This window comes from Megalobrama amblycephala, linkage group LG11 (genome assembly GCF_018812025.1).
Source record: "Megalobrama amblycephala isolate DHTTF-2021 linkage group LG11, ASM1881202v1, whole genome shotgun sequence".
In the NCBI taxonomy this organism is placed as follows: domain Eukaryota; kingdom Metazoa; phylum Chordata; class Actinopteri; order Cypriniformes; family Xenocyprididae; genus Megalobrama; species Megalobrama amblycephala.
The window spans coordinates 18,857,455-18,878,272 of NC_063054.1; the positions used below are offsets into that span (position 1 = coordinate 18,857,455).

The window sequence follows — 20,818 nt, forward strand, 5'->3', positions numbered from 1 at the left end:
TATGAAGTCATGACTGGACATTTAATTTGATATATTCAGAGAGACATTCAGATATCGGAGACAGCACATGTTGAGAGGAGTATGAACAGTTGACTTGTCAGTCTAGCAGTGATATGAGAAACTTAAGTCATGGGGATGCATGGATTCTTTGAGATCCCAGTGGTAGGGAGATTTAACCTTTCCAGCTGACCTGATGTGACCTGTTATCCAAGAGGGATATAAAAAAGATAGTGAAGGTTTCTGTAGGTCAAAGTAACATTTAGTTCCTTTACATGTGCTTGTAGCAACATGTGCTTATAAATAGGTCTATGAAATATCCAGACTCTTGCATGAGTTCTACAACACAGAGTTAATGATAATTCAGTAGACATTTCACTGACTCAATTTTGGATGCTGAAGACTGACACTTTACCACTTAGAACTTGTGCCAATTAATTTGTATCATCACTTGGAAGAGCCCAATTATGGCTGTTTTACAGCAATACATAAACAATACTGAGTCTGATGAGCCTGACAGCAAAATATTTATCCTTTACAAAAATGAATTGCAATGACATTGCATTACTTTAATCCATACGGTTAAATGTGTAGTTTTGTGTAGTAATATGATGCTGTGCTATACACAATAAAAAAAATTGCTAAAATGATTTAGTACTGCTGTATACAGTACAACTATTTCAATAAAGCGTACTTGAAGTCCATTGTATAGTGTAACAGTTGCAGTTCCGATATGACTTCCCCATAATTTAACTGCATTCGCTGCAGTGCAAAGAAGTTCAGTGTAGTGCAACTGCAGTTTAGGACACTACATTTTATAGTTGAATGACATACAAGTTTATATCGATACATTATAACTATAGTTCAGTCAAATGCTGCAATTAATTTTTTATAATACACCTGCAGTTTTAACAGCTGTACTGCAAAATGGACTAGACTGCAGTTGAAACGGAAGTTGCGATAGTCTTTTCTTCCCTACTGTGATGAATATGAGTAAAACAGCTTCTCGAACAAGAAAAAAGAACAACATAGGGCAGGACATGATTTTGTGCATTGGGAATTGATTGGATTGTTGTGATTTGTTATTGCTGTGATCTCATGTGAGTGACCCTTGCACCAGTAAAGAGAAATGTTGATCCAAGAGAGAGGGAAGTTAATTAAAGATTATGAGGGCTTTCGTGGTGACTTTAATGACTGCAATATCTGCAGTTGTTGACAAGGTAAATGTGGCAATTTTCATTTGCCAGCTTTAAATAAAATGTAAAAATGTAAAGTAAAAAAGGGTGGCAACTTTACTTTTCTTTTTCATTTTTACTGTGTAAATGTGGTCCATTTAGACATAGTATTAATGTAGTTTTCACTTTTGCAATGTTTTAGTGTGGTTAAAAAATGCAGTGCCCATGTTACCACACTGTGTTAAATGTGTTAGCCTGAATTACTGTGCTAGGCACTGGTTAACAAGTTTACACAATGAGTAAAACGTCACGCTTCTAAGCCGAAGGTTTACCCGGAATTAGCCATATTTAGAATATTATGCCGTAAGTGAACGTAATCAATTACAACACGACGGTCAAAACCATTCGATAGTTGTGCTGTTCTGAATCCATTTTCGATGACGAACTTCGACTCAACGCTCTGACGTTCCAACCGCTCAGAGCTGCTGTGGCATGCTGTCTCCATGGAAACCTGTTTAGTTGGTGCAGTGCGTTTGCGTGGTTTGAATATTCCTGCTTGCTAGCACATCCACAATATAAAAGACGTAGCTTTTATGAAATGATCCTTTTACCATTTGAGCTAGATTTACAGAGGATTACTTGAGATGGGTATGAAATAAGCTAAAAGCACGGCTTTTCTGGAGAGGAGCTTTTTCGACAGGCCTTTTTTTCTTCAACTTTGTTGTCGTATCATTAGCGAGCTAACGTCAACCGAGGCAGGTGAACAGGTATGTGCGACCTGGTTAAACTGCAAATGTAGTTCACGCTATCTGCTGATGTCAGTGCTATCTAACATTTAGCACCCATCAGGAACATCAGGGACCTCTTCTTCATATGACAACAGCCATATCTGAATTGTTTTCCCATCAGCGGGGGAAGGATTTTATTATTGATCACCAGCACGCGCTGACCACACAAGCACTCGACATCTCGAGCTGCTCCAGTGGGGAAACGCACACAAAATCCATCTTTTTCTCGGAAAGTTAGCAACACTTTTATCGCAGGAATCCCTTACAATGTGCCGTCAGCGCACGCGCGTCAGCTGAAAGCGCGTGTAGAAACTGCACAAACAATTGAACACCACGCAAATAAATTAGTGATAGATCAAGCTTTGAAACCAGTGGAACGGATTGTCGTGGGAGGACCATCCTCTCTTCATCAAAGACATCAGTCATTTACTGTCAAGGAGCCACAATAATGACAGCACTTTGACATCCGCGTCTGACACATTGACGAAGACACTTAGGACAGATGTTTGTCAGGAAAATGACACCGAGTCAGTCCAGTTTGTTTGGAGAGATAGATGACCTGCAGGACCTTACTTTCATCGAGAGACCCATACGCAGGAGCCTGAAGGTATGTATGCCATTTTCTTCTGTCAATAATTGGCTAAACTGTTTGTTTCGTATCGTATTCATTGGCTGCTTACCATACAATACTGTGATAATTTAATGATTCAACACTTATGTCTAAGAGTGCGCTACAGATGATTTCTTCAGGGAAAACATTCACGCTTTTTGACGTTGTCGCTTATTTTGTTGCGCGCGCCACGACCTTTCGACATTATCGCGTCATACAATCTATTATCTTTATTTGAAGTAGTAACTGTACTAGCATCCTTAGGGAAGGACGGGGGTTGCCCACTTCAGTCTGCTGAGTGACGCAGTTTCTGTCAGCTGTCCGCATCACTGCTTCGCCTCCTCGTTCTCGCGCCTCACCACTGCGGATTAGAGGATTTCCACTTAAAATCATAACGTTATTCACATTTCTACCTCGAATTCCTTCATGTACAGCGGTAGCAGTAGTGTGAACGTCGTGTTGTGCAATCATGTACCTGGCAGCAGTGAAGTTAAGCAAGGATACTCTCTCATCTCTCAGCATCACGTATGCGGGAATAATGCAACGCCTACAGAGGGGGCGGGTGTTTTCTGTGCCTTATCTTTTTTTAATGGGGAGGTTCCAAAGAAAAGCATCGTGGCTATGTGAGCCCTAAAGTAATAGACTAGGCTCCTACACATGGCTCCCGTCCCCCACACTATCTCTTCCCACGCAGTCCCTCTTGCCTCGCATCCTGCCTCCCTGCAGCCTCCTCACATATTTGGCTGAGTCATCTGTAATGGAATCTTGCCCAATTACTGGCCATTCTTTATTTAAGATGCACTACTTTTGTGAATTTTCGACTTTGCTTTGGAGACGCTCAACATTTTATGCTAATAACTTTTGTTTCCTTGTTTATTAGAGTACTGTTTGGTTGAGTGCAGATAGCAAGACCAGGTTTTAAAGTTGTCATCTTGCTTCCCCAATTTGCAGACTGCAGAAGAGATTGACAAGCTCACTGTGGATGAAGATCTGAATGACATAGAGCGAGCAGTCTACCTTCTCAGGTAAAATATGACCCATTTGTGGCACTGGTACTATAATAAATCTTTTCTATTATTTTTTTAGGGCTAGGTGTGTTAGTTTTGAAATTGCTAACGTTCCTAGCATTGCTAGATTATCTCAGGAGTCAGCACCCCTAAACATTTGCGATTACACTTTTACTTAACCACATTACATCATTCAAATTGTTTTAAAGTTGTGATGTAACGGAAGAAGCGGCAGATAATTTCTTTCATATTGTGATGTACATCCGAGTAAAAAGTTTATCAATTATTTATCAATATTGATTGGATGGAGGCAGATCTGAATGCAGTCTTGTTTGTATGAAAGACGAGGGGTTTAATTAAAATGATTAAACACTTGCACGGATTAATTGTTCACAATACAATTATTACGAATTTTAATTTCATACCAACTTTAAAGTTTTATCTATCCTCCTAGTCTCAGTCATTGGCCTCTGATCCAGTGATTTTAACCAAGTATGTCACTATTATTACTGACTGATATACATTTACTGACATTCAGTTGCAATTTTTATTTATTTAAAAAAAGATAATCACTTGAGAAAGATTCAAACTTGCAACCTCTCAAGTCACAAAATCTCATGCTTAGGAAGGGAGCATGACAATTTTATTCACTATATCATGTTTTGCATCATTAGTCAAGTCTCTGCATCCTAGATTGTCTAAATCAGTTATGCTCAGTGCTGTTTCTTTCCACTTGACACTTGGTTGGAAACTCTTTACCCTTGCCAGCATTGTTGGCTACAGCTGTTTAGCCAAATGTTTATCTTGGGTAAGCTGACCGCACAACAACTTCTCAATGCTTGCTGACTGGCACAGAACATCCAGCTCAGTGGGTCAGGGCAGGTGGTGTCATCGCCGCTGTACTAGTCTTATGAATAATGGATCCCTTGAATGGTCTCTCATTGATATCTAGGCAGAGCTAGCTCATCTCGAAGGACTTTGGGGAGTCACCACTCTTAAGTTTCCATGTTACTGTCGCTCAGATGCAGGTTTAGCAGTGATATGGTGTTATCTGATCATTAAAGTTGTATGGATCTGGTGCTGATTACTGGGGAGACGGAGTTAAAATTTGATCAGATTTCCCCAGAATCTGCACATCTAGGCACATATAGATCTTACAATTTTATGAATTTATAGTTAGCAAATGCACATGCATGATCACACTTTGTCTTGTGAAGTTTCAGTCAAGACAATTTTAAGAATATTGCTGTTTACAAAATGCTGCAAATATTATATCAGAGGAGACAAATTTAATGGCCTGATAGTATTTGTCTGTTTGTGTTGCTCTTATATTATCAGCATTAGGGGCTTTTGCACCAAATAGTTCTAGGAACTCAGTAATAGGAACTAGCCACTAAGATAGTTCCCCGAGAACTAATTTCTCCCCCGGGCCATGTTCCTAGTTGCATTTGCACCAGAAATAGGAACTCTGAAGTGGCCGACAGTGGCGTCTTTAAAGGTGCCCTAGAACGCTTTTTCACAAGATGTAATATAAGTCAAAGGTGTCCCCTGAATGTGTCTGTGAAGTTTCAGCTCAAAATACCCCATAGATTTTTTTTAAAATAATTTTTTTAATTTTGGGGCATAATTAAATATCCGTTGACTCAGCTCACTTCGCCTTTAAATCCTCGCGCTCCCCGCCCCCAAGCTCACGACTCTATAATACATTGCATAAACAACGTTCACACAGCTAATATAACCCTCAAAATGGATCTTTACAAAGTGTTCGTCATGCAGCGTACCCGATTATGTAAGTATAGTATTTATTTGGATGTTTACATTTGATTCTGAATGAGTTTGATAGTGCTCCGTGGCTAACAGGGCTAAAGCTAACATTACACACTGTTGGAGAGATTTATAAAGAATGAAGTTGTGTTTATGAATTATACAGACTGCAAGTGTTTAAAAATGAAAATAATGACGGCTCTTGTCTCCGTGAATACAGTAAGAAACAATGGTAACTTTAACCACATTTAACAGTACATTAGCAACATGCTAACGAAACATTTAGAAATACAATTTACAAATATCACTAAAAATATCATGATATCATGGATCATGTCAGTTATTATTGCTCCATCTGCCATTTTTTGCTATTGTCCTTGCTTGCTTACCTGCACAGCGTCTGATGATTCGGCTGTGCACATATCCAGACGTTATTCTGCCATGTCTAATGCCTTGAACATGGCCTGGTCTTTTAAACAAATGAGATTTACATAAGAAGGAGGAAACAATGGAGTTTGAAACTCACTGTATGTTATTCCCATGTACTGAACTCTTGTTATTCAACTATGCCGAGGTAAATTCAATTTTCAATTCTATGGCACAGCGTTTACAAAAGCTGAAAACCGGTTAGATGGAGGATGCCGTGATCGGAGTTGTGTGTTGTGGGTTTCATGATAACAGAGATGTAATGTAAACGCATAATTTATGCGACTGAAACAGCAAAAACTCTGAAGTAGGAGCTAATTTAGTTCCCCCAATAGGAGTTCCTAGAACTAAAATCATTCCTAGTTCCTGCGGTGCGAACACAGCAAAATCCGGATACTTCAGCCAGTAGTTCTAGGAACTATGAAAGGTTCCTCTGGTGTGAAAGCCCCTATTAAGAGAATATAAACTAATACAAAAGGGGACTACAGGCACATCGTATTTTAAAAGAGGTTTAAATATCATGTTTAGAGGTCCTCGAAAATATTTTGTACATTTGCATTTATGCAATCATTCTAATCTAAAGCGACTAGATTTATCAGTCCTAATTCCCTGGGAATTGAACACATGACCTTGATGTTGCTATCGCCATGCTTTATTGTGTGATCTACATGAATGCTCAGTTAGTATATAGTTATAGACATATTTTTACTTCAGCAGTCTAGTTAGAGCACCATTGTTTTTGACATGTGATTTATGGAGTCAACTTCTAGGTCAAAGTCCAACTGCCTCTATCCAGTTTATGTTCTCCAGTTCATGATATACATTATATGTTGGTTTCTTGGTACTAGAACAACATTACAGTAGTTGACCTGTAATGTGGTTACATGATGTATGTATGCCTTCATTCTATGCAGAGGTGAAAACATTTGGACCAAATATCCAAAACTCTTTCATGTTATGCTTTTTGACCCAAAACTCCGACACTTCCTTCTTTTGGAAGGTCTGATATTGTCCCTCTTTAACCTATAAAACTCTATATTGCTCCTTGCCTGCGCTAATTAAATGCCAGAGTCTGTCCACAGCCCGACTCCCTCGGGTAGCAAACTAGTTCTGAGAACAATTTAATTGCCCCTGTTCGCTGTCATTTGGCACGTAAAAGCAGGCTGCCAGAGCATCTGTAAGATGACAGGAAAGAGAGGGCTTGTTAAGAAATGGATGAATGTTTAAAAGAAGAGGTGTTTCTGATGTGCAGACACCTCATAGATTATGGTTACACAAACGTGTTGGCATCTTATTGAGGCATTTTTAGCATTTTGCACACTTTTCAGGATATTTATTTTGTATTGTATAAACTGATATCATATTTCAGTGTATCAGTACAGCTCTTGATGGACTTAACTCAATTAATAGTGTCTAGTTGTTTGTCTTCTTTGACAACAATGTAATTGTTCTGAATTTAAAAGCTTGAATAATCCACCTTGATATCAAGTAACTTCTGAGTCAACTGTCAGGCTGACATGAGGCCTAATGTCATTATATTGTTATTAATCTCACTGTTGTAGACAATGCTTTTATGTTTTAAATTCCTTGCATACTGTCAGGTTAAATGCTATTTATGTAACTTCAGTTGGTTATGTTATTTAATTTTTGTATTTAATTTTAATTTATTTTTGATCAAAGTACATTTTTAAGCATTAAGGAGCATTCACATTAGCACTATTTCAGCGATTTTTTGCGGACAAGAAAAATCCATTGTCCATTGTCACACAGAACACACTTTTTCAGCTGTCTGTTGATCAGTGCTACGAATTTGCATGACCAACTTGAACACGAGCGAAATCTGCATGGGGAATTTTTTCAGCAGAACTTCTAAACTAAAGGTGAACTTGTTATCATTTACAAGATGTACATTTGGAAAAATGTTATTTTGGTTCCTTTAACAGTGATTCCTGATACTGTATGTAGTTGAATTTTGCATATCATTGGGCGTAATTCACAAATATACTACTCTATGCTACAACAATATGAGAGATTATAAAACTCTGGAATTGTGTATTTCAGTGACAGTTTGAGTAATAGGTAAACAGTGAGAGATTTTTTTTCATCCTGATGTGCTGATGTCAGGAGCAGCATAAAATGCTCTTTCTGAGAGTCATACTGATGAGGCTGCAGGTTTTTAGGACATGATTTTTGTTGTTTATGTCAGGACATGTTTCTTTAAAGGAGCCTCTTAGGTCATTGTATGCTCCAAAGATTTGGTTAGCATGGTCCTGTTTGCACTGCTGGTATAACTACACAGTTAGGTTCTAAAAAGCATTGTCTACATTGGCGGTCATTAAAAATAGCATTTTTTTTTGTGTATATAAGTATACATGAATTGGTCAATCTTAAAAACATTGATATTCCTTCAAGAGCATTATGGAATGAAGAAGGATGTGTATAATTGAAAAAAAAAAGTGTCGCTTTGGAAATGTAGGGAATGAAATGTTTGTTCACAGACAGACTGCAGATATCCTGTGCTCTTCACTTTCTTCCCAGCATCATCATTGGCCCTGCTGGGGTTGGAAGGATTAGAGAAGCTGCCAGTTGTAAACTAATTGCTAAATGGGCTTTGTTTAGGTTTCATTACAGTCCTGCTGGCTCAACAATCAACTGCCGACTCATTTCTTTTGGAGGGGGAGAAATCAAACAGTGTGTCACTTTTTGCCACTGTGTTGTCTTCTCAAGCATTTTTGCTCTCTCCCAACTATGTGTTGAATCTCTAGACACACTTGAGCTCAGCTAGGGTTTGATGTGAGTTGTTTCACAGTTCTATTTTCATAGTTTCTAAACACAAGGTAAAGTGTTTTCAAAATAGGCCCTTCTAAACATATTTTGTCAAATAACCCACCATAAGATTGTGAATGAGATTATTCAACTGAGATTAAATGGATAGCAAATTGAGACATTTTTGGAGTCTTCTACCTTTCAGATTTTCTCCTTGAAAATGTACCAATGTAATCTCACATTTGCCTCCTCTAGGAATTCAGATTTGCCAATGTCTGTGATCAGCAGTCATAGATTTTAATAAGAATTCAAACATTCCTCACCAAATTCTTCCTGTATCAAATTATCCTGTCACAAGATGAAGAAGATGAAGACGAAGGTACACAGGATCCAATACGAAGTGATTTTAATAATACAATAAACACAGTAACAGACAGAAGGTTTAATAGTGTGAAATATGTGAATCAGGGGTAAACATACAACACGCAAACATCGACCAACCACTGAAAGGTGAAACAGAGCAATTTAAATACACAGTGATAATGGGATGATAATAAACAGGTGTGATTATTTGATGAGTGTCTATGAGAACTGATGACTGGCGGTAAATTAAGACAAAGAAACACGTGTCTGATGACAACAAACTGAGTCCATGAAACAGAAACTAACTGAACATGTGTAGCATTATGCCCCAAAGAAAAAAAGGTGTGACACCACAACAGCAGACAAGGGAGGGAAGGTTGGGGCGAGGAGGTGGCAAAGGGATGGCAAGAGGAGCAGGCGAAGGGATGGTGATAGCAGGCGGCGGATGGGTGGTGACAGACAGACGATGACGAGACCCCAGCGGCAATGATGGCCAACATCCGAAGGCACAGACCCAGAGCCGACAGCCCACAACGGAGTCGAGGAAGGAAGGAGCCAAGGTGGAGTAGTGGCTGATGTCAACTTGGGAATGACAGACAGAGGAGGAGCCGATGGATCCCAGGGTGCAGACAGAGAGCCGATAGAGCAGAGCGATATCGCTGGCACGGGAGCGAAAAGCGCTTGAGGTGGAGTCAGATAACCCGAGGACTGAGACGATGCCAGTGTGATGGAGGCCTGAGGCATATCCGAAGGGAAGGTGGAGCCGTATGGGTGGAGGAATAGAGCATAGCGGGCAATCCGTAAGTCCGTGGTGGAGGTGACGACTGACCAAGGGGGAGCCGGTGGGATGAGGGAACCTGGTTGAGTCGAAAGGCCGAGGGTGTCTGGTGGAGGCGAAGGTGGGAGGAGCCAAGGAGGAGCCAACAGGTCGACGAGCCGAGACAGAGCGAGGTGATCAGAAGCCGAGGCGGAGCCACAGGATCCACTCGCTTAGGCGCTGATGGTGGTTGTTTGACCTGTGGATCGACGTCACAGCATGGCATTCCAGGAGATGGAAAAGGGCTACAAACCTCCAGCAGAGGCTGGGCTGGTGGACTGGCTGAGAAGGGCAGTGATGGAGGCAGTTTATGGCTCCATTGAGTATGTTAACAATTATTTATTTTTTTCTATTTATTTTAGAAGAAACATATCAGAGATCTCAATTAACTCTCTTGAGCTCTGAAAAAGCAACTTCGAAATGCAATCAAATGTTCTTCTGGGTTAGGGCCATTGGATATCGTTCACTCACCAGGGAAATCTAATTACAAATGCGACCGTAGCTCTTTTTACTTTCTGACCACTTTCCAGCTAGGACCTGGTCGGAGCAAACAAAGACTTAAGGCTCATGGCAGTGGGATTGTGTTTCCAAACCATTCAGCACCCGGTCTTTAGCTGGTTATCTCTTTCATCCTCCTATAGATGCCAGCTGCTTTTCTCTCTGCATGGTACCTGTGTCTTTTAGTGTATAAACACAGGCATTGCTAAGGTGCTGCACATTGTTGACCATATTCAATAAGTGCACAAAGCATGACCACATTACTCTCTTTTTAGACAAACTTGGCAGCAGGTCAGGCTGTTTCTTGGTTATTAAATAACCCTCTGCCAACAAAGGACACAGGAGGACAACCTATCCCTGAAAAAGTAATGAATACCTGTTTATAGTTCATTATTTAGAACAACAGCACACATGAGAGACTGATAGACATGAGAGCGTTCAGAGAGAGCAGGATGTCTGGGAGGTTCAGCTGCATTAAGCTTCAGAGGATTCTGCTTCAATGGTAGAAACAACTACAGCACAATGGTTCTATAAATAATAAGAGCATGTGGGCATTTCCTTCACCTGCATTGTCTTCCAAATCAACCAAATGATCTTGGACTTACTGACATGTATTGGTGCAAAAGTTTATTAGCGTAATATGGATTGTTAGAATACCTTGGTCATGTGATCTCAAGATGATGGCCACTATGAGAGGGTGACCCGCCTTATGTACAATAACATGTCTTATTTATTTATTTTTTTTTTATTTTAAAGCTACTGATGTGGCTGGAGTATTCATCCCATGTGACTGTACATCATTTCAAAGTATTCATGTCTAGGTCTAAAACTAGGTCATAAGTTGGTAAAATGATTTTGTGCACCTTTGAAGTTCTTTAAAGAGATTTTGTCAACTCTGTTAAAGAACCTTTAAAGAAACTCTTCATAGTGGCTGGTTATTGTTTGTGAATGCAGACTAGATATATAAACAAAGGCTCTCATAAAGATATTGAGGTGATAAGGAAACCATCTGTCTCCTAGAGACAAGATAATGGACCTACAAGGAAAAATCTTTTTTATCACTCAGTGCAGCATCAATGCTGGGCACAGCGGTAGTTCACTGGCATTTAAAGCATTTACATAGAAGGCATTTAGCAGACACTCTGATGCAGAGCAACATACAAAAAGTGCTTTGGTTTCAAATGAGAGACCATTGTGATCAACAGATGGCAAGCATGCAACTCAGAGCATCATCTGCTATAGTAGGAAAGAAGTGCTTCCTAAACAAATGTATGTGTGAACTAGACCAAAGAAAGCACATATTCAGTATTATACATATACATATATTGTATACATGTACAATAAAACTAGTGAAAAAAAAGCCAACATAAGTTGTTTTGTTAATTAATCCAAGTATCCTAGAAAAAGCAGAGTCTTCACCCTGCATCTGAAGATTGGGATTGAATCATTGTCATATAAATACAATCAAATGTTCTCTAATTTCCCTATTTATGCAGTCAGCAATGAGGCCATGTAAAGAAAAAACAATTCTTGGTTACCATAGTTACCTATTGTTCCAAAGGGGAAAATATCTTGTAGATTTTTGGAACAAAAAGTTTGTGTGGACAAGGAGATTCAATTGATCCATTCATTTTCACAACACAAATGGAGATATTTTAAATGAAGCCTGAGCCATTTCTGTTCCTCCATTGACAGCTACGCATCTACCACTATGACGCTTCAAAAAGTTCATAAAGAGATCGTAAAACTAATCCATATGAATTTAGTATATAAACAGAAGCTCAACCGAACCTGCATGACGCGCAAGAACAAACCTCATTGGTCCTTGTGGAAGACCAAACATGCTGTGTAATATGAGAATGAACCTCAATGGTTCTCACACGTCAAGCGAACATGCTTGAGCTTCTGTTTACCATAACTGATGTGTTCCTTGATGAATGTTTACATGTGAATATAGGTCTCAATTCAATCTGTTCATCATATAAAGCGATCATGTCTCTTCAGAAAATTTGGACTAAACCACTCAAATCATATGGATTAGTTTTATAATCTCTTTATGAACCTTTTGAAACATCAAAGTGGTATTTGTCTAGCAGGACAGAACGCTCTCAGATTTCATCAAAAAGATATTCATTTGTGTTCCGAAGATAAACGAAAGTCTTAAGGGTTTGGAACAACATGAGGGTGAATAATTAATGACAGAATTTTCATTTTTTGGATGAACTAACCCTTTATGTAATTTCATAACATCTTTCTTAAAAAGGTTTTTGTGAATCTGGCCCATAATTTTTTTTTTTTTTTTCCCTGATCCAGTTGAATAAAAAGCTAAATAATACAAGCAATTGAGCATCAAGACTGTGGAATCTCACACCTGAACAACATCTCGCACTGTACATGACTGACTTAGGATCAGAAAATAACTTAGGATATACAGCAGAACAACAACCATTTTATCTTTTATTTTGGTATGTGACATAGCTGGTAGATTTAGGTAATCATTTGTTGTTATTTATATTGTCAGCCATATTTCTATGTTGTTCAGTTCTGGTGAGGATGTCCAACGGGCCAGTGTGATCATCAACCTGCCAAACCTGGTACGTCAGAACCCAGCAGAGACCTTCCGCAGGGTGGTGCCAAAAGTCAGGGTAGGCCAAACCATGTTTCTTTTACTGCTATTTGGTCTTGATATCCTTCTATGACGTCTTGATATGTGATGTTTGTGAATGATCATACAGAACTCTCTCTTCTACCTGCAACAGGAAGTGCTTCATGTAGCTGGGGCGGATATGCAGCTTGCCGCAGCAGGATCTTTCCTGACCGTCCTCCAAGATGACATTGTCCTCATCCAGACACACACCCACTCAATCTTGCAGATAGTTCTCCTAAATCTTGACCACAGAGACACAGGTTGCCATTCTTTAAAAAAGCTTGTAAAGCTCCTGTAGAAAGTATATACAGTAAATTTCATTAATTTTGGATTTTTTTTTCCAACTTTTTTTTCAGCCTCTTTCAAATGACTGCTTGAATGCATGAGTCCTTATAATTTGAAGTCTTTTGATTGGAAGATGATTGAACATACACTACCATTAAAAAATTGGGTCAGTAAGATTTGTTGTTGTTGAAAGAAATTAATACTTTTATTCAACAAGAATGCATTAAATTAAAAGCCTGAAAAAAATCTTACTGACCCCAAACTTTTGAATGGTAGGATATGCCAGAGTGAAATATGCACATTTCTGCACATCATGGACACTGATAGATACTTTATTTTTAATAGTGGTCAGCAATGCTTGGTTGGAGACGTTGCTGTCAGCAATCGATGCTTTACCAAAGGAAACTATCAGACAAGAGGTAACAATGGCTGTATTATTTCTCCTGCCTGTTGTTTCTAAACCGATAGGATATGTCTTAGGAATCAGCTGTTAGTGAGAATTAAAAAGAAGTTTGCTTTGTTTGGTTGTCTGCACAGATTCTGAGTCCTCTATTGTCAAAACATCAGCTCTCCCAGTCTGTCCCGGCTCGCCTAGCCAGCTGTCGCATTTTAGGAAAAGTTGTTGGCAAGTTCGAGTCATCAATGTGAGTACTACAGTTCAACACTTGACCTGATCAAATAAGAGGACAGGAAACAAACTTATGAAATTCCTAATATAGAATTATTTTCATCTTAAAATAAAGTTTAATTGATGCTTAAGTTGAAAAGTTGGTTTCACAGACCAGGCTTAAACCTAGTCCCAGACTAAAATGCATGTTTGAGCTGTTTTAACTGAAAGCAACTTGCACTGACATATCTTAAAATGTGTCAGTATCATAGTTTTGTCTCAAGATGCGCATCAGTATAAGGCATGTTTATAAAAGCTACTTAAATTTCCTAATTAAACTAAGGCCTAGTCCTGGCTTAATCTAAGCCCTGAGTTTTGTTGCTTGTTTGCTGACATAAAATGTCTACTGTGGCTTCTCTCTGCAGAGTGAAGAAGGACCTTTTGCCACTGATCAGGTCGTTGTGCCAGGACGTAGAGTACGAGGTGCGCGCCTGCATGTGTCGCCAGCTGGAGAACATCACCAGGGGAATTGGGTAAAAAGATATAAAGCAGAGAGACACTTCGTTATTTGAATATCTAATGTTGCTTAGTCTGAATGGCTTAATCCTGTATGGAAAAGTCCTGAAATTGATTCACAGACACTAGATAGAACACTATGCAGAAAAAAACAGTATATTGTATCATGTTAGTATAATGTAAATATCAAGTATAGTGGATATCATTTTAGTTAGATAAATTCTTCAGTTTCTTCCATTTTATTAAAAACTTTATTATTTTTGCTGCTTCTTCCAAATGTGAGACATTTTCACTGACATTTAAATCTAGGGATGCACTATGACAGACTGATGCTTAAACTTAAGCATTTTTTTTGTTACAGTAAAGTTGAGGAAGAAGTCTAAGGTCTTGTGCAAGCTTCATTGATTTGTTCTGATAGAAGTAACGCCTGTGGTAAACATTTATGTGTTTGTTTTCATCAAAATGAACATTATCAGTATGATAAGCTTATCTGTATTTGCTTTGTCCCAGACTGGACCACACTAAGGCTGAAGTGCTCCCTGAACTGGTTGAGCTGGCCCAAGACGAAGCCAGTACTGTGAGACTTGCAGCTTTTGACACCATCATCAACCTCTTAGAGATGTTTGACAGCGGTAAGCCACTCGCAGCCCTTCTTGAATTAATTTGATTCTTATGTTAGTTGTTTTATTAAAACAAAAAGGACTTCTGTCTGCTTACTGTCCTATCATAATAAAGGCAAAAACACCAAAAATAAATCTTTATTAAAACAAAAATGACTATTCATGTCAGTTCTTCAATTGGTATTTTAATAAAAATGTATTCTTCATGTGGATAAATATTTTGTTGATTATTGTTTGTTTGAATATATTAAAGCATTAGTTCACCCAAAAATGAAAATGCTGTCATTAATTACTGACCCTCATGTCGTAAGTCCTTTGTTCATCTTCGGAACAAATTAAGATATTTTTGATCAAATCCAAGAGGTATCTGCACCACACATCGACAGCAATGTCATTGCACCTTTCAAGGATGAAATTGTTGAATAAAATCGTTATTTTTGTTTTGTTTTTGGCACAAAAAGTATTCTCATCGCTTTATAAAATTGAGGTTGAACCTCTGTAGACACGTGGACTATTTTAATGATGTATTTGCTACCTTTCTGGGCCTTAAAAGGCGCAATGACATTGCTGCCTATGTGTGGTTCAGACACCTCTTGGATTTCATCAAAAATATCCTAAATTATGTGATGAACAAAGATCTTACGGGTTTGGAATGACATGAGGGTGAGTAATTAATGACAGAATTTTCATTTTTGGGTGAACTAACCCTTTAAACTAACAAAAATGAAGCTAATTTTTAAAGGATATTACCAATGTTAATATCAGCTTTTCTGCTGTGGAAGTCAGATAATCTGAAATACAGTTAAATTACAGAGAAAGGTGTCACACTTGGATGAAAGCATTTGCACTTCCTGTTGCTTCACAGAGTACTGTTTGAAACACATGCTGTGTACCTGCTCATATCATCAGACACAGCTCCTTTCTATTTTCATATCTTAAGCTCTTTGTTTTGCGTGCTGGGACATCAGATTCAGATACTGGCAAGGGGCTCTTTTGTGTTGAAACATGTCTCGCACTCTTTCTCTGTCAACATCTCACCCTCCCTTCTTTTCTGTCACCCTCTTTCACAGATGACAGGACTTGTGTCATATTTCCCTTGGTGAAGGCATTCTGTGAAAAATGCTTCAAAGGGGATGAGGCAGTTCTGGCCTCCTTGTCCTTCCAGTATGGAAAGCTTTGTCACGGGCTCTCAGGTCAGTGTCATTTCCCTTTTTATGTCTTTCTGAAATATTTTAGGATTACAGTCATGTCATGGATTTTTGTACCTTTTGTTTGAACAGAGTCTTTTACTGATGAGCAGCACCTCTGGTTTCTGGAGTTTTATAAGAAGCTGTGCTGCCTGGGACTGCAGCATGAAAATGGACATTGTGAGAGCCAGCCCTACCCACTGGAGCTAGAGAACAAATATGCCCTAGTGCGCAGGAATTGTGCCTACAACTTTCCTGTGAGTTTCCCTGCTTTACATCCATAAATGTTTTGGTCTGAAGTCTTCAAAGGTTAAATGTGTTTAAAGTACTTTGTACTGTCCCAAGTATATTTGCAGAGCCATTTTAAGAGTGTAAACACTGTTGCTCTGTGGTGCTTTTAAATCATTACACCAAGTATGCACTTTAAAAGTTAGATTTCTGTCAGGCTAAAGCAATAAATTGTATTTTTAAAATGTCATGTAGGCACTCAAATCATACCAATCTGTAGAAAACCTACTGTGGATAATCCAGTCAAAGCTTTTCTTTATCCAGCATGTAAACACATTAATTCAGAATACGGGTGGTTTTGGCAATGAGCTCTTTTTTTTCCATTTAATCCTTCAAATATTCAGTCTAGGAGATGTCCTTTAGTTTATTGTAAGTATTAATGAGTGCTTTTTAAAAGTTCTAAGGACACACAAAAAAAAAAAAAAGTTTTCAGAATATTTTAATGATTTGAAAGCCTTTGCCTTGACCAACCAAAATTTTCAGACACAATCATCTATTTTTAACATCTGTCAGTGGAGGCAAAGACTTCTGGAATAGCTCAATAGCTCATTTGTGGAAATTAGACCTCCGACTGCTCCGCCATCAATGTCTGAAGTGCTCCTTTGTTGTTAGTGTGGTTATATATAGCAGCAGTCACTCAGAATAAGTTTGCAGTCTGAGATGAAGGTGACTGAAAGTTATGTCTATGAAACTCATTTTAAATGACTCAAGTAGATCATATAGTCTGCTCATTTTTCAGAGAGGTTATCATTAAAGGACCAGTTCACCCAAAAATGAAAACTGGGTCAACATTTACTTAAGTGAGCTTTTAAGAGTGGTCTTTATGACTTGTACATTATATATAAGTTATTCAGTGATGATGTTTCCTTCTAGTGGGCTGCAACTGGATCACTGACTCATTGATTCACTGAATTCAACTTAAAAGAAGAATTTGGTCACCAATCATCATGTATCTCATTAAAGGATTAGTTCACTTCAGAATTAAAATTTCTTGATAATTTACTCACCCCCATGTCATCCAAGATGTTCATGTCTTTCTTTCTTCAGTCGAAAAGAAATTAAGGTTTTTGATGAAAACATTCCAGGATTTTTCTCCATATAGTGGACTTCAGTGGGGTTCACTGGGTGGAAGGTCCAAACTACAGTTTCAGTGCAGCTTCAAAGGGCTCTACACGAGTAAATTATCAGGAAATTTTCATTCAGAAGTGAAATAATCCTTTAACTTTAATTTGTATGACTTTTTATAATACTTTTATGGTGTTTCTATTATCATTTTGGTGCTTGACAGGCCCAGTTCTGATTCACTTTAAATATATTGAAAAAGAATGGCCAGTAATTTTTATTTTTGTCTGAACTACGCTATTGTTCCAAAGTTTGGGGTTGGTCAGATTTTTTAAAAATGTTTTTCTCACCAAGACTGTATTTATTTGATCAAAAATACAGCAGTATTGTGAAATATTATTACAATTTATAAAACATTATTACCAATTTATTCCTACGATGGCAAATATGAATTTTCAGCAGCCATTACTCAAGATTAGGTTCAGATTAGGATTGCAGATTAGGTTCTCAAGAAACATTTCTTCTTATTATTATAAATTTTGAAAACAGTTGTTCTGCCTAATATTTTTATGTAAACCGTGATACTTTTTTTAAAGGATTCTTTGATAACACGTTTAAAATAACAGCATTTATTTTAAATATTTTTTGTAAGAATGTAAAAGACTTTACTGTCATTTTTAAAGGTTACTTTCTTGGATAAATCATGAACATATTGTTGTGTGACTGGACTCTTCTCTGTAGATTTCTTCTCTGTTTATTTGCAGGCCATAGTGTTATTTGCAGATCCAAACCACTTCCTGTCTGAATTATATCGTACCTTCTCAAGTCTCTGTCATGATCCTGAGATTTCAGTACGAAGGACGGCAGCTGGTGGTTTCCATGAGGTACAAATTTTCTCTCATTATTGTCACGGTACACAGTAAGACTCACATTTTGACAGGTAGCAATGCCTCTGTTCAGAATGCACAGTACCATCTTCTCTAATTCCTTTGCATTAGGTGGTCAAATTGCTAGGCCCAAATGTGCATTACGTACACAAAGAGCTAATCACTTTGCTGCAGGATGATTCATTAGAGGTGAGTCCTGAAAAAATGTTTGTGTGTATGTGTGTGTTTGTTTATTTAAAAAGCTTTCAGCTGTCTGTGACAGCTTCAGTCAGCACAGTCATTTCCTTGGCACACTATGCTGTGCAAGACGTGGCAACTTTCTTCACAGAAAGATTTGATCTTTCTCAGGACCTTTTTCTCATTCAGAGTGTTTCTTTACTGACTGCTGAGTTCACATGAACAAATAGCCATCTGACCATTCAAAACCTCCTTCTCGCAAGGCCAACTGTGCTTATGTAACCTCTTTATTTGGATGCCCTTTAGTTAGAAAAGAAATGGATTATGTGAAGAAGATTGTTATCTTTGTTATGTATTAACAAAAATGAACTACTTGTAGACTTTAAAGGTGAAGTGTGCCATTTCTGCACCACTAGCGTCACTAAATGGAATTGCAAAAATAATTACAGGTTTCCCAAACACTTCCCCCGTCTACATTCGGTCACACCATTGACTGCTCAAACAAATAGAGCAATGTTTTGATTTTGCTCCTTTTAATGTTGTGATATTTGAAAACGACTTTAGCGTCGAAAGTTACACACCCGACTACCAAAAATTCATGATATGCACCAGACATACAATGCCTGTATGTGTGTGTGTGTTTGGGGCGCGTGCACAAGTGTGTGAGCCTTTGCGGAGGTTGCATGCAACTGTGTAGGATGAATGAATTCATTGCACCTCCCTAGCCGAGGCTAGGAGTGTGGTATTGTTTATTCTGTCATGATTCTCTGAGCTGTGTTAGTCACACACTGCATTAGCATCCACTATAGTGCAAGCTCTCTGAGCCATCAGACATACAGTAGTGATTTCATGATTAATGATGATGGAAACCGAACATTATAGACTATTATAGTCTGTGATCTCACACCAGCTTATGTCTAATTTTAGTATCGCTTCATGGGGTTGCTAGAAATGTGTTTCTGAAACATCTGATGATGAAAAGGCTTTGTTGATCTGAAGGACTTAGATTAGCATTAGCTCAATGCTTTTGAATCTGCAGGTACTGGATGCTCTGTTGAACAATCTTCAGGAGACTTTAGAGCTGGCCACTTCCAGAGGGGAGGGAGCAGGACCTGAGAGCAAGGTACCAGCTAAATGTGCTTTTTTTTTTTTTTTTTTTTTTTTTTTCTTAGCCTGACCTCCAATGTTTATGGTCCTAGCAATGATAAATCAATTAAAAAAATGTAAAAAGAAACAAATTTTTTTACTTATTTATTATTTTATTAAAAAAAAAAATCCTTCTCCCACTTCACTTCCTGTCAGGACAAAAATGCCAAAAATCTAAAATAATAAGTTATAATAATAATAAATAATTATTATTATATTACATGTTCTTTTTTTAAGTAAGTTATTTTTTCTTTTGAGCTAATAGCAAAATGGCAAATCACCATTGCCACTCGTTTTCAAGTTCATTCCACTTCAAAGACAGCATGATCAGCTGCTAAAATTATTCAGGGATTTGTGAAGGTCTTTTTGCTCTTTCTCACCCCATTCATTCTACATCTCTTTCTCTTGCTTTCCCTCACTCTTTTTTTCCAACGTCTCGTCAATTATTACAGGGTGCGTGGGCAGCTATGGCGTGTCTTAAAATGAATCGTTACTCATGAAACATACATTTGAATGCAGAAATAAGATGTCTCTAACTGATATAAAGTGGCCACTATTTGTTTTAAAGGCACAATATGTAAAAATTTTGCAGTAAAATATTCAAAAACCACTAGGCCAGTGTTATATATTTTATATATTTCTACAGAAAATCGTGATTTTAACCAAGGATACGGGACGTGTCCAGGAGTCACCTGTCAATGGCGTCATATCTGCATTACCCTCAGTTTCCAGTTTTATTTTGTAGAAACTATGGAATGGAAACACCAAAGACGCTTTAATATATTACATGTTTTATTAGACAAGGGAACAACTGTTTTTGTTACATTTATGGACAGAAAACAAATTATTGTTATATAGCTCAACACATTTAGTCTTACTGTTTAAATCTAGTTTTCTTGATTTTCCGAGAGTACCATGCTTTTACCATGCCTCAGAGAAAAACTGTTTTGTCAAGGAGCTAAGTAATACAGCATTTTCTCCATCATACAATACGTTTTAAAATTAATTGCATGCCATTTATCAACACAAGCCGCCCAGCATTCATTAATTAAAATCCAAAAATCGATCTAGCTTACTGCAGTGTGCAACAAGTTTCTCATAGCAGCCACCGAGTGAAAGCACAGAGTAACGTTATAACAATTTTCAGCACAAACAAATGTATCTAATATGATAAACAGTGCTGTG

At 38.0% G+C, this 20,818-nt stretch overlaps 1 protein-coding gene and 1 long non-coding RNA gene across 2 annotated transcripts in view; one reads left to right on the forward strand and one right to left on the reverse strand.

Annotated features, from left to right (window-relative positions):
• On the reverse strand, positions 1 to 3,509 carry LOC125277935. Its single transcript, XR_007187018.1, has 3 exons — positions 3,046 to 3,509; positions 2,856 to 2,931; positions 1 to 200 (listed from the first exon to the last, which is right to left on the reverse strand). It is a non-coding gene; the product is annotated as an uncharacterized LOC125277935 (long non-coding RNA).
• ppp4r4 (protein phosphatase 4, regulatory subunit 4) overlaps positions 1,744 to 20,818 on the forward strand; it is a 27,736-nt gene continuing 8,661 nt past the window's right edge. The window contains exons 1-13 of the mRNA XM_048206543.1: positions 1,744 to 2,567; positions 3,522 to 3,595; positions 12,754 to 12,856; positions 12,971 to 13,118; positions 13,489 to 13,562; positions 13,681 to 13,787; positions 14,176 to 14,283; positions 14,777 to 14,898; positions 15,957 to 16,079; positions 16,167 to 16,330; positions 18,188 to 18,307; positions 18,422 to 18,499; positions 19,527 to 19,610. Of these exons, the coding sequence (XP_048062500.1) occupies positions 2,463 to 2,567; positions 3,522 to 3,595; positions 12,754 to 12,856; positions 12,971 to 13,118; positions 13,489 to 13,562; positions 13,681 to 13,787; positions 14,176 to 14,283; positions 14,777 to 14,898; positions 15,957 to 16,079; positions 16,167 to 16,330; positions 18,188 to 18,307; positions 18,422 to 18,499; positions 19,527 to 19,610 (1,410 nt within the window). The 5' untranslated portion in view covers positions 1,744 to 2,462. The remainder of the gene's footprint in view (positions 2,568 to 3,521; positions 3,596 to 12,753; positions 12,857 to 12,970; positions 13,119 to 13,488; positions 13,563 to 13,680; positions 13,788 to 14,175; positions 14,284 to 14,776; positions 14,899 to 15,956; positions 16,080 to 16,166; positions 16,331 to 18,187; positions 18,308 to 18,421; positions 18,500 to 19,526; positions 19,611 to 20,818) is intronic.